At 48.6% G+C, this 14,076-nt stretch overlaps 1 protein-coding gene across 2 annotated transcripts; it reads right to left on the bottom strand.

Annotated features, from left to right (window-relative positions):
- Positions 1-697: 697 nt before the first annotated feature.
- Positions 698-14,009, bottom strand: LOC146233188 (excitatory amino acid transporter 1-like). 2 transcript variants are annotated; one of them, XM_084690424.1, is made up of 12 exons: positions 13,781-14,009; positions 13,183-13,611; positions 12,728-13,046; positions 11,127-11,264; positions 6,576-6,780; positions 6,105-6,147; positions 5,377-5,645; positions 4,955-5,188; positions 4,556-4,750; positions 4,200-4,334; positions 3,351-3,509; positions 698-1,843 (listed from the first exon to the last, which is right to left on the bottom strand). In XM_084690424.1, exons 3-12 carry the CDS (start codon positions 12,906-12,908, stop codon positions 1,693-1,695), a joined length of 1,710 nt encoding a protein of 569 aa, XP_084546550.1. In that variant the 5' UTR covers positions 12,909-13,046; positions 13,183-13,611; positions 13,781-14,009; the 3' UTR covers positions 698-1,692. The 2 variants fall into 2 exon arrangements, with proteins under 2 accessions (XP_084546550.1, XP_084546551.1); XM_084690425.1 differs by lacking the exon at positions 13,183-13,611 and having other exon boundaries at positions 1,709-1,843; positions 3,288-3,509.
- Positions 14,010-14,076: the final 67 nt, after the last annotated feature.

Genomic DNA, 14,076 nt, shown 5'->3' on the forward strand with positions numbered 1-14,076 from the left:
GCGCCCAACGAAATGCCACTTTTGATGGCATCACCGCAAAATGGCATCAAACCTTGACTAGGACCCTTAACACAGATTATGAGACTAATTATTGTGTTGCGCTAATCAACAAGGTCTACCTGTGTAATAGTAAACGATTTTTCCCCTTTATGTCAAATTATTTATTTCTTAATAAGAAGTATGGTATGTGATTTTAATACATATAATATATAATATAAAGTATATCCCAACACTAGTAGCCTACATATGGCACGTGAGCAAGAAAACTTATTTACATCACTTAAGTAGGTTCTTTACAGTTAATATTTTTGAAAAGAACAAGGCCTTCTTTACACATTCAGTGTAATCTTGAGTAGGCCTACATAATTTAATTCTTCTGCAGAATGTGCACAATAAGTACGACTGAATACAATTACGACTTTAAAGATGCAAAGAAACATACGAAAGCAAATATGCAAGCAATTATCCAACGTTTCTTTTCGACCGTAATAATCGCTGCTTCCAGAAATGTCCACTAGATGGCAGCAGACACCAGAGCATTGCTATCTGAGTGACATGTTAGCGCTCAGTGTGTAATGTCCTGTAAACACGTTCACACCCGGATCCTGTATTCTCCAGCGTAGCGGTTCAGAAACAGACATGGAGAAGGAGTGTGAGAGAGTGAGAGAAGAAGATACAGAAAACACAAAACTACTGGTCATTTCATCATTTTTATTGGAAAAACCCCCTATACAATGATTAGATATAGCCATTTTTTAGTTTATGTCTGTGAGTGTGTGTGTGTGTGTGTGTGTGTGTGTGTGTGTGTGAGAGAGAGAGAGTTAAAGTATCTTTGTATGTTTTGAAACCCAAATCAAGCATGACACCAGCCTTGTAAACAAAAGGAATCTATCAAATATCCTCAAGTGTCTAACATCAGCTCTACTGCACGTGCGACAAAACTTACTGATAAAGGTAACAAAAAAAAGTTGGTTAGTCTATTAGTTCACAAGCTCCCCAACAAATGTTTTTTTACAGAATCTTCTAAAAGTTATCCTCAGGAAACATACTCTTCAAATCAACAATTAATTTACAAGAGAATCTACAAATCCCCCCCCCCCCCTTTTTTTTATGCAACACATTCAAATGACATTTCTACACAGTGAAAACATTGCTAAAAAAAGAGCATTTGAAAGATTGGAATCCAATCGGTATTAGTCCACCTACAGATCTATTTTTGACAAAGGACATCAAAATAGTTTACAAACTATGTTCACAACATCATCATTTTTATCAATGTGTTACTTTTGGTAAACCTTTTGGTAACTTGCAAGTTTGGAATAACCTCTTGTAATCAATGTTAGTATTTAATATATCTAATACTCAATCAACTGATCGTTTTTTGTCATCATTAACATATTGACTGGCAACTATGGTAGCAAATAACAACTAATTACTAACTACAAAGTGGACAAGGTCTGGTGAGTATGTATATACTTCAATTATGTGATGAATCTTTAGCTGTCAATGCACTCCTGAACCATGTTTCCAAAACGGATCTAGTAGCTGAAAATGTTCAATGTACACAAATGCTTTCAAATACAAAAACATTTGGAATTAATTTAGTGCTGAGCATTCATTTGGTAACCATGAGAAAGCCGCAGCAAGTGCGTGCTGATTGAAAGAAATTTGGTTGGTGCTCAACTACAAATCTCAAGACACAATGTTGCCCGTAACAAACCAGCCACAGAACAAAAAAAGAACAAAAAAGATTTTAGAGAAAGAGATACAGAAAATTCTGCAGTCAGAGAAATAATGTTTCACGAGATCTCTCCTCCTTGCCTTCTCCTCAGAATTCACATCACTACAAAAAAACAAATGAACATTAAAACAAAAAGTCAAACGTATAAAATGAATCAGAGATAAGTTAGGTAAATGTATCCAAATGTGTGATATAAAAAAACAGGCTTCTTTCCTGAAAAGGAGTAGTTTCCGACTTTGACCCCCCTTCCCTCGACCCCCCTTTCCCTCCCTGTCGCTAGCCTCCTACCTGCATTTCAAAACACAGCAGCGGTATTGTGGAGGAATTAAATCTATACTGCTAATTCAATGCTGCTATTTCACATGTGCTACGTCTCTATTCAATAAAAAAGCAATCAATACCTCAGATATACAAAATGTGTAATGACAATGCTGAACATATATTTCAAATATAATCAATGATCCAGATATCATAATGATGAACATATATTCCAATTGTATGATTATACACCAAGATGTGACTGTGTCTGTGAAAGTGAGAAATAGGCCTTGCTCAGGAGAATGTATCTTTTAGTGAGGAGAGGAATGCAGTTCAGTCTGCCGACTGTCAGGGAGGGCTGCACGGAGTGATGTGATTGGCTGCAGAGAATGTGGATGTCAAGGCCAGAGAGATGATGACACCATGAGACAGGAGAGAGGGTGACACCATGAGACAGGAGAGATGGTGACACCATGAGACAGGAGAGATGGTGACACCATGAGACAGGAGAGATGGTGACACCATGAGACAGGAGAGAGGGTGACACCATGAGACAGGAGAGATGGTGACACCATGAAACAGGAGAGATGGTGACACCATGAGACAGGAGAGAGGGTGACACCATGAAACAGGAGAGAGGGTGACACCATGAGACAGGAGAGAGGGTGACACCATGAGACAGGAGAGAGGGTGACACCATGAGACAGGAGAGAGGGTGACACCATGAGACAGGAGAGAGGGTGACACCATGAGACAGGAGAGAGGGTGACACCATGAGACAGGAGAGAGGGTGACACCATGAGACAGGAGAGTCAACACCAGGAGATAAGATTTATTAGGCTGTGGATGATGTATGCTTTTGCCCTTGGACATCATCAGACCTTTGGACTGTCCTCAAACTGCCCTCAAACCTAATAGGATGAGCACATCCCCTCCCCACTGTCTTCTGACCAATGACCTAACAAACACCTTCCTCTCAGGGGGGTGGGTCAGAGGTCAGGTCAGCAGAGTTGGACTGGGCAGAACTCTCTCTGATTTTGTGTAGAGACTGTTCTCAGGAGGGCCTTTGTTTTCTCTGCTCTGTGAAGCGAGACTGGTAACATCGACCGGTATCACTGATCTGGACTGAGACACCTTGCTGTGTTCATTGTTTGATTTGCATCATTTCTTATTAAACTACAAATAACTTGTTCTGGCATTTAACCTGGCATTCCTCTCCACCCAAATTAGCGACACTTGATACCAGGGAGGAGAAGGGAAAGAACCGCGGTGCGTGCGGCTCGCCTACCGAGCGAGACGACCACGGTTCTACATGTTGGTCTCGCTGTTGGCCGGTTTCTCGTTCTCGTACTCGTTCTCCTGGTTAATGAGCTGGTATGGTTTCTTGTTGGCCTCCACCACCACTGAGTTTCCTGCCTCCGGGTCCTTGAGCTCATGCCGAGACAGGTGCTCCACGATCCCCGCGCCGATGGAGTCTCCGAGAACGTTGGTCACGGTACGTAATCGGTCCCTGCAGAGAGACGATGGTTGGAGGTTTTTAGAATAACTTTTCGAAACTTTTTTTTCACATACAACTCAAAAGTTTCTGTTTTTTTACAGAACTTAGTTGAGATTGTTTTTTTTTTCAACTTTCAATTTTGTTTTTAAATAATTTTTTTCGAAAACCTGTTTGGGTGTAGCTCAGTGGTTAGAGAATTTGACTGCAGATGAGGTTGCAGATTCAAATCCCCCATACTGTGTGTCGCTTTTGGGAAAAAAGGATCTAAAAATCAACAGTTTATAACATGTTTAATAACATGTGTTTTAGAAATCTTAAGGTTTTGCAAAGACTACCAGCTAGGGAATTCAACAAACTAGCAACATGATCCAAGCAGTCTTATTCAAAGTATAAGTACAGTATATTTATATAAACTCTATATAAACCTAACCAGACGTGCACACACACACTCTCACACACACACACACACTCTCTCACACACATACACACACAACACAGACACACTGGAGTCAGATGTGGATGATAGATTGGAAACAGATGGATCAGGGGAATGTGGGAGGTGTGTCCTACCAACCCGACCCTCAAGCTTATCTTACATGGTCCTCAGCTTCACTACGCTATATAGAAACACCACCTTCATTCTAGCTCATCACAATCCCCCAAAGTACATGAATGGAGCCTTCCAGTACAGCCAGCACTTACAAGAACCAATCGACGGCGATGATCAGGGTGATGTCATCAGTGGGCAGACCCACAGAGGTTAAAACTATCACCATGGTGACAAGGCCCGCCTGGGGGATTCCGGCTGCACCGATGCTGGCAGCGGTAGCTGTTATACTGGAGAGGGAGGGAGGGAGGGAGGGAGGCATGGGGGGGAGGAGGAGGAGGAGAAAAAAGGAGGAGGGAGATCATTAAGGTCAGAAAAAACAACCCCATCAGCAATAAAGCTACCATTCCTGTCACATAATCAAATCATTTAAACATCCTCCTTTTCAACTACAAAACAAGCTGATTGCATAACCTTTCTTCGACCTCTGTCTCGTCTCAGAGTGTGGTACCTGATGGTAAGGATCTGGCCAAAGTTGAGGTCCATGTTGTTGACCTGGGCGATAAAGATGGCCGCCAGGGCCTCGTACAGGGCCGTGCCGTCCATGTTGATGGTGGCGCCCACCGGCAGCACGAAGCGGGTCACGCGCTTGTCCACCTTGTTGTTCTCCTCCAGGCATTTGAACGTGATGGGCAGTGTGGCAGAGCTGAGAGAGAGATGAGAGATTTGTTTTTTTTTGGTCACAAACGGCCACACAGAAGCCTGTACAGATAAGAGATTACAGATCTCCACTTTTTCGTATAAATCTGGTCTGTAACATACATTAGCATAGCATAGCATAGAGTAGCATAGCATACAGTAATTTAGCATACAGCAGTGTAGCATGCGTTAGCCTAGCATGCTGTCCTACCTGGAGGAGGTCCCCAGGGCGGTGACGAGAGCCTGTAGCAGGCCGGAGATGAACACGAAGGGGTTCTTTCTCACCACCAGGAAGTAGAGGCTGGGCAGGACCACGAGGGCGTGGATTAGCAGGCCCACGATGACCGTCACCGTGTACATGCCCAGCTGCCCGCCCATCTGGGTGATGTCGTCCATCTCCACGATCTTCCCGGAGATCAGGAACAGGATGCCGATAGGTGCGTACCTGGGGATGAGGACGACGGAGGGGTTGGTCTGGGTCTGGAGGTTTAAGTGTACGCTGGGAGTCTTGGTCTGAATAGCGTAGCGTAGCGTAGCGAGGCAAATTCTACAATTGAATGCATGGCATTACGTAGCATAGCATCCAGTAGCATAGCATCCAGTAGCATAGAATAGCTTTCTCTCTCCGCTCACCACATGATTATGGCCACCAGCCTCATGATGGCTTCGTTGAGGCAGTCGAAGAAGTCTTTGAGCGGCTGTCCCTGCTCCTTCATGCTCCCTATGATGAGACCGAAGCACATGGAGAACACCACCAGGCCCAGGGCGTTCACTCCGTTCACGGCTCCCGGCATGGGCACTATCTCCTCCAGGGCCATGTGATCGCTGCCGTTCACGGTGAACAGGGTGTCGTTCACCGTCAGCTTCACGTAGATGATCCTCTTCCCGTACTGTGTCTTGAACTGTGGGGACGAGAGCAGAGATCCAAGTTGTCGTGGCGTTTACGTCGCTGTTGCCGTGTTTACATTTAGTCATTTAGCAGACGCTCTTATCCAGAGCGACTTTGCAGGGACATTCCCCCGAGGCAAGTAGGGTGAAGTGCCTTGCCCAAGGACACAACGTCATTTTACTAGGCCGGGAATCGAACCAGCAACCTTTTTGATTAAAAGCCCGATTCCCTAACGGCTCAGCTATCTGACTGTGTTTACATGCTACGCCAGACATGCAGAGGTCATTGATTGTAAGGAAGATAATCAAACGTTGGTTATTCGTGGCATAGTTGTCTATAGAATCATGAGATATCAGTCATTATGACATCCCCATTACAACACCAGTCATCTTTGTCAGTAAATGCAGAGTGATGGATTGTTTCTGTATCAGGAACACATGTGTGCCACAGCGTCAGAGGCAGAGGGATTCACCTGCTGTGTGCACGCTTGCACCAGGTTGGGAGGAAACATGTTTCTGGAAGGGAGAGAAGAAGCACACAGCGAGTCCGTTAAGCTTCTGCGCATGAACGGACGAATCACAACAAGAACAAGTCCTAACCCAAGCACACACTTAGAGACACACACACACTTCCAGTCCACACACACAGTTACAGACACACACACTTCCAGTCCACAAACACAGTCACAGACACACACACTTCCAGTCCACAAACACAGTCACAGACACACACACTTCCAGTATACAAACACAGTCACAGACACACAAACTTCCAGTCCACACACAGTCACAGACACACACACTTCCAGTCCACAAACACAGTCACAGACACACACACTTCCAGTCCACAAACACAGTCACAGACACACACACTTCCAGTCCACACACACAGTTACAGACACACACACTTCCAGTCCACACACACGCGCAGGCTGAACCCCCACCTGATAAGGTCCATGAAGGCGTCGGTGGGCCTGACCTGCTCAATCTTCTGCTGCTTGGCGAACTCGTCCTTGGAGCCCTTACCAGGGTGGATGACCAGCACCATGATGATGCCGATGAACACGGCGATGACCGTGGTGGTGGTGTAGTACACCACAGCCCTCAGCCCCATCTTACCTGACGCACGGCTGTCCAGAGCTGCCATGCCTGGGGAGGGGAGGGGAGGGGAGTGGAGGGGAGGGGAGGGAGGGAGGGAGGGAGGGAGGGAGGGAGGGAGGGAGGGAGGGAGGGAGGGAGGGAGGGAGGGAGGGAGGGAGGGAGGGAGGGAGGGAGGGAGGGAGGGAGGGAGGGAGGGAGGGAGGGAGGGAGGGAGGGAGAGAGAGAGAGAGAGAAAGAGAGAAAGAGAGAAAGAGAAGAGAGAGAGAGAGAGAGAGAGAGAGAGAGAGAGAGAGAGAGAGAGAGAGAGAGGAAGTCATGGGTTAATCAATCAAGCGAAAAGGTAACATTTGGATGAGGATAACTCGATGGTAGCATTTCACAGGAGAATAATCGGTCCCAGGTTCAGATTCCACCTGTATCAGATAAAGGCGTTTGCTAATGCAACACATTGTTATAATTACATGACATTGTTTGATTTGAAAAGCACAGGTCTAGGATGTTCCAAGGTTGGAGCTCCAGGGACGTGTTATGGATGTGAAGTGAGAGGTCGCTCTATCCCAAGGGCTTCTCTTCGCTTGTTCCCTCCAATTCCACAATCTTGGGAAAGTGTTCTTACCCTGTGTGGTGTTTACAGACCTGCCTGTTCTATAATCTGACTACCCCGGAGGACAATAGCAGAGACCCCGGGGGCTGGAACCTGATCTCACCCTGACCTTTACTCCGGGGAACCCTACACCCTTGCGCTCTGGGGAGCAGGTTCCACCAGGACTGATCTGTAAGGACAGAATTAAGGTTTGCACCCTGACCACTGGTCCCTCGAGGCGTGTGGGCCTGCTCCTTGAGCCAAGCCACGACTTGACATGAGATCACATCTCTCTAGAAGTTTCCTGGAGTTTGGTAACTGTTAGTAGCTCTAATTCATAGCTATGTGTGAGTAACTCTAGAAAAACTGGGCAAATGGTGATGTCACCATCCCTGTGATGTCACCATCCCTGTGATGTCACCCTCTCTGTACCCCTCCCAGCTCCTCTGTCCCTCAGACATCAAACAGTCTGAGAGAGAAAGGCAAAAGAAAGCAGTAAAGAAGAGCTTTAGAAAACTCTGCTCTGACAACGTTGCAGCTTCAATAGCCTTGAAGTTCTGGGTGTATTTTCCAAGTTGTCAGCCGCTATCGAGGGGTTTGTGTCTGTTCCCAGCAACACAGGCGAGAGCAGCTTTTGTGTGAGTGAGATGTATGTGCTTCATTCAGAGGTGCCCCTGTCTGGCCTCCGGACCTCCTGTCTCAACTTGCCCTTGGCCCCATCTCTCCTCCTCCTCCTCCTCTCTTTCTCTCTCCCAGACCCCTCCCCAACTCTCCCTCCCTCCCTCCCTTCCCACCTCCACTCTTTACACAGCGATCTTATTGCCTCACCTCTCCTTCTCCCCCCTTCATTCTCTCCCTCTCTCCCCCTCTACTATCCTCTGCCCCTTCGCTGACAGCCCTGGGAAAACTTGTTGACCTAGTCAGCCACAATGATTCTCATGTCGTCCTGGCAACAGCGAACACACATTCTGCAATCTTTTTCCTTTGCTGCAGAATGACTTGTTCGTTGAGGGCAGCGTTGGGGAACACAAGACTTCTTCGGGCAGATTGGAGGGACCTAAGGTGCCAGGGGGTCCACGTTTACGCCAATTAAGATGCACAACTGTGAGGAACAATGACCCTTCAGTTCTCTGACCAGTCAACATGGCTGGCGCAGACCGGAGAAGTTTATCCAGACAACCTAGTCCTGACAGAGAGGCCAGCAACACAGGAACCGTGTCTGTAACGCCCTCTACCTCCTAGTGACTAGGACCTAGTCTGAGCCAGCCTCTCTCTCCTTCTCTCTCTCTCTCTCTCTTTGTCTCTCTCTCTCTCTCTCTCTCTCTTTGTCTCTCTCTCTCTCTTTGTCTCTCTCTCTCTCTCTCTCTCTCTCTCTCTCTCTCTCTCTCTCTCTCTCTCTCTCTCTCTCTCTCTCTGTCTCTCTCTCTCTCTCAGACACAATTGCCTCAACACACAACAGACAACATGCTTCCCACCCTCAAAAGACAGGGACTGACCTTGAGTCAAAACAAGCAGACCTACATCCCATTCAGATGACAGGAACAGACAGTGTGCAAATCAATGAGTCAATGTTTAAGATGGAACCATACGAACTGTGGCCCAATTACACCCCCACTACAACATACCCCTTCCTGCTTCCTCTTAAACCTCACATAACCCTTACCCCCCCCACCCCATTCCACTCCTCCACCCCCCTCCTCAACCCCCCTCATCTGAAAATGTCTGGAAACATATGAGTTTTCCAGGAAATATTGCTCTTTAATGTCTTTAATCAGTGAAGAAACAGCATTGCATCACAAAGACTCAGGATACATTTTCAGAAAACCTCTGTTTTCTGAAAACTTCACAATGTTAACATAATGTCTGTAGTTTACCATCAAACTACGTAAACATAAAAAGGCTATTCTATATCACTGTCACTTCTGGTGGCCCCCCCCCCCATCCTTCCCCCCCCCCCCCCGCCCCCAGAATCCTCATTGTAGCCATGCGATGAGTTATGCTCTGAACTGACGCAGCAATAAACCTCCTTTCTTTGATTCCCTTCTCTCAGTGTGAACTGCTTTTGCCAGAACAGACCTCTACAGATCTTATTGGAAAACGTCTTTTCATGGGTCCAGTCAAAGGATTCTTTGTCCTCTGAAGGGGAGGCGTGGTTACATAACCTATGACCCTGCTCCACTGTGATGGATCCTAGAGCTCCTATTGGCTGGCCTTGACCACAGAGTCAGCGCCTTCCCTCTCTTCCTCCCCTCCTCCGTCTCCCATTCCTCCATCTCATCCCCCCATCTCATCCCTCCATCTCATCCCTCCATCTCATCCCTCCATCTCATCCCTCCATCTCATCCCTCCATCTCATCCCTCCATCTCATCCCTCCATCTCATCCCTCCATCTCATCCCTCCATCTCATCCCCCCATCTCATCCCTCCATCTCATCCCTCCATCTCTCTGGTGTCGCTCTCCTTCCTCTGGACGCCCCCACCCTCTCTCCTCTCACGTGTTCTGGGAGACTTCAAGGCAGGGTGGGCGTTCCAGTGTTCTGCTTTCACGTCACAAACGTCCTCCTCCCAATGAAGATACAGCAACAACGTCGTTCAGAGAGACTAGCTTGTGGTACATCTGGACACAGGAGTGGGTCAGGATGCACACGCACCCCCACACACACTGTCTCCCACACACACTGTCTCCCACACACACTGTCTCCCACACACACTGTCTCCCACACACACTGTCTCCCACACACACTGTCTCCCACACACACTGTCTCCCACACACACTGTCTCCCACACACACTGTCTCTCTCACACACACTCTCACCCTGAGCTTGTGGGGTGGTGTGAGAACAGCACTCTGTTGTCTTCACGTCGTGGTCGGTCATGTGACGTGAGCTCAACACAGCAACAAAGATTGGTGTTATGGGACGATATCCCCCGAGGGGATTGGCTGAGCCTCCTGTCAGTCAATCACACAATTCCCACAACAGCCCTCCCATTCCTTCCTCAACAGGGACTGGTGAGCCTTGTGCTGGGCCATGTGTGAACCTACCTGTGATGAGGCTGGAGACTAGCAGGTCATACCTGTAATGAGGCTGGAGACCAGCAGGTCATACCTGTAATGAGGCTGGAGACCAGCAGGTCGTACCTGTAATGAGGCTGGAGACCAGCAGGTCATACCTGTAATGAGGCTGGAGACCAGCAGGTCGTACCTGTAATGAGGCTGGAGACCAGCAGGTCATACCTGTAATGAGGCTGGAGACTAGCAGGTCATACCTGTAATGAGGCTGGAGACCAGCAGGTCGTACCTGTAATGAGGCTGGAGACCAGCAGGTCATACCTGTAATGAGGCTGGAGACCAGCAGGTCATACCTGTAATGAGGCTGGAGACCAGCAGGTCGTACCTGTAATGAGGCTGGAGACCAGCAGGTCATACCTGTGATGAGGCTGGAGACTAGCAGGTCATACCTGTAATGAGGCTGGAGACCAGCAGGTCATACCTGTAATGAGGCTGGAGACCAGCAGGTCATACCTGTAATGAGGCTGGAGACCAGCAGGTCGTACCTGTAATGAGGCTGGAGACCAGCAGGTCGTACCTGTAATGAGGCTGGAGACCAGCAGGTCGTACCTGTGATGAGGCTGGAGACCAGCAGGTCGTACCTGTAATGAGGCTGGAGACCAGCAGGTCGTACCTGTAATGAGGCTGGAGACCAGCAGGTCATACCTGTAATGAGGCTGGAGACCAGCAGGTCGTACCTGTAATGAGGCTATAGACCAGCAGGTCGTACCTGTGATGAGGCTGGAGACCAGCAGGTCGTACCTGTAATGAGGCTGGAGACCAGCAGGGGCAGCACCAGCATCTGCAGCATCCTCATCAGCAGCTCCCCGGGGAAGGAGAAGTACTTCACCTCTCGGTAGGACATCTTATACGGCCGCAGAGCGAAGCCCAGCAGAATACCTGGGAGAGGAAGGAAGAGGTGGAGAGGTGGAGAGGTGGAGAGGAGGAGGGGGGAGAGGAGGAGGGGTGGAGAGGTGGATAGGTGGATAGGTGGAGAGGTGGAGAGGAGGAGGGGGGAGAGATGGAGGGGTGGAGAGGTGGAGAGGAGGATGGGTGGAGAGGAGGAGAGATGGAGAGGAGGAGGGGGGAGAGGAGGAGGGGTGGAGAGGAGGAGAGATGGAGGGATGAAGGGGTAGATGGGTGGAGAGATGGAGGGGTGGAAAGGTGGAGAGGAGGAGAGATGGAGAGGTGGAGAGGTGGAGAGGAGGAGAGATGGAGGGATGAAGGGGTAGATGGGTGGAGAGATGGAGGGGTGGAGAGGTGCAAGGACAGAGTCAGCCTCCACGATGAGACTGTGATGTTTCAGCTAACCTTGAGCCCAGAACTTTCCCCAGGACAGAGCCCTCCTCTGGTGTGTTGTATAGCTGCTAACCTCATCTTACACAGCTGCTCTCCTCACTGTTAGTGCCAGTGTTGCAAGTAACTCCAGTGCAGTTGCATGTCAGAAGATTAAATTAAATGCTATCCATCAGGTCGCGTAATCTAATTTTTGTCAGAAGCAATGTACAAATGGAGACGGGGGAGGTGAGGGGAGGTGAGGAGAGGGGTGGAGGGGGGGGAGGGGGGAAGGGGAAGGGGAAGGGGAGGTGAGGAAAGGGGAGGAGGGGAGGGGAGAGGGGGGGAAGGGGAGGGGAGGGGAGGGGAGAGGGGGGAGATGAAGGGGGGTGATGAGGGGGGAGATGGTGTCTGTACAGAGGTAGCTGTGAGGAAGCAGGGCCTGGATCTATTCCTGCTTGGTGAGGTCAAAGGTTAATGACCAGGGGTCAGGGGCCGAGGCAGGGATCTGGGATTGCTCTCTTCCTTCTTCCTACCATGTGTGTGTGTGTGTGTGTGTGGATGTGCGTGTGTGTGTGGGGGAGGCTAAAAGCATTTTAACGTTACAACATCACAGTTACAGTAAGAAGTTAAGATTTCTCCCATATTTAACATCACTCATCTGCCTTCATCGTTTGGATTTCCTCAGTATCACACACACACACACACACACAAACACACACACACACACAAACACACACACACACTTAGAATCAACTGTGAAATATCCAAAAGTGCCAGCCAATAACTACGAAATAACGCTTGTAATTTGAGAAAAGAAAAGGTGTAAATGCACCAGAAAAAACAGACAAGACCGTGGGGTTTCTGTGTCAACTTTCCAATCTACAGTTTATACACACGTCCACACTCCAGACATCATGGGTTAAGGTTTGCTTGTTTGTATTATTGTCCCACATGTGGACTACAAACAAGATGAGACTGAGGATGTTATTTGTGAACGGACAGAGAGCTCACACAACTTGAAGTTTACACACACAGACACTCTCACAGACACACACACACACACACACACATACACACACGCTCACCGATGATGACGGCAGCCACGGTGAAGATGACGAAGGCGTTGCGTTTGAGGAAGCTGGTCACGTCGTCCCTGCTCACGCTCTCCATCCTCCTCCTGGCCTGGAGGGAGCGACTCTGGAGCCCGTCTCTGAGCTGCCTCACCCGGCTCCTCGCCTGGGCCTTCCCCCCCTCACTCTGGGCCATGGCTCCGGATCCTCTGGGAACTGCTCTGGTTCTCCTGGCTGGGGTTCTCCTGGCTGGGGTTCTCCTGGCTGGGGTTCTGCCGCTGGTCCGGGAGGGAGGGTTTTTGAGGGTTCCCACGGGTTCTGCTCGGAGGGTTTCCTGTGAAGTGAGGGTTAGGGGGAGGGAGGGAGGTAGGTGGAGGGGGGGTGAGAGGTGGAATGGATCGTAAAAACTGGATCAAAGTGGATGAGGGTGATTCTAATCAAGCATCGCTGTGTCGACGCGGCTTGTTTACCTACAGCCTGAGCGTCATATTCAAGCTCTCAGTCATCTCAGGGGAACTGGGATCCTAAATGAACCACAAACTCCACAAAACTCGAGGAAAGAGAGGGGAAAATGCTCCAGAGTAACATAGCTCAAAACCTTCTGAGGGAAAATAGTTTGGCGGAAAACCAGTTCCAAGAAAACAACCAATAACCGACAGTGCATCAGTCTCAAATATACAGTATTGGATAAAATCGTAACTTAGAATCAACTGTGAAATATCAGGAAGAGGCAGCCAATAACTACAAAATAACACTTAGAATTTGAGAAAAGGTATAAACAAACCCTAACCCAAAGTGTGGGTTTTCTGTGTCAACTTTCCAGTCCACAGTTTATACACACGTCCACACTCCAGACATCATGGCTTAAGGTTCGCTCGTTTGTTTGTCCGACATGTGGACTAAAGACACGTTGGGACTGAGGATGTTATTTGTGAACGGGCGGAGAGCTGACAAGCACACAGCTTGAAGTTACACACACACACACACACACACACATGCACTCTCTCTCTTTCACATACATACACACACCACACCACACGCAACCCACACAAAGAAAAGTGAACTTACCTTGAAACTTTAAAGAGACTTTAGAAACTTTAAAGAGACTTTAGAAACTTTAAAGAGTGGAGTTCCTGTGTTTTCCAGCTGTGTTGCGGTCAGATCTTAACCAATCCCAGACAGACACAGACCTTCACTGTCGGCTGGTGCAGCCCGCTCTGGAGAAGAGAGAAGAGAGGAGAGAGAGAGAGAGCAGGGAGAGAGAGAGACAGAGAGAGAGAGAGAGAGAGAGAGAGAGAGAGAGAGAGAGAGACAGAGAGGGAAGAATGAAAGAGCCAGTGAAAGAAGGGGGGTGCGTGGTGTAA

The sequence above is a fragment of the Hypomesus nipponensis genome, chromosome 24 (assembly GCF_054491055.1).
Source record: "Hypomesus nipponensis isolate SF chromosome 24, ASM5449105v1, whole genome shotgun sequence".
In the NCBI taxonomy this organism is placed as follows: domain Eukaryota; kingdom Metazoa; phylum Chordata; class Actinopteri; order Osmeriformes; family Osmeridae; genus Hypomesus; species Hypomesus nipponensis.

Bases quoted from the DNA above. Each gene is read 5' to 3' on its own strand.
- LOC146233188 (XM_084690424.1), bottom strand. From the start codon at position 12,908: ATGGCCCAGAGTGAGGGGGGGAAGGCCCAGGCGAGGAGCCGGGTGAGG. The intron at 4,751-4,954 runs GTAGGACAGCAT...TCTCTCTCTCAG, and splicing joins GCCCTGGGGACCTCCTCCAG to CTCTGCCACACTGCCCATCA. The intron at 4,335-4,555 runs GTACCACACTCT...CTCCCTCTCCAG, and splicing joins GGCCAGATCCTTACCATCAG to TATAACAGCTACCGCTGCCA.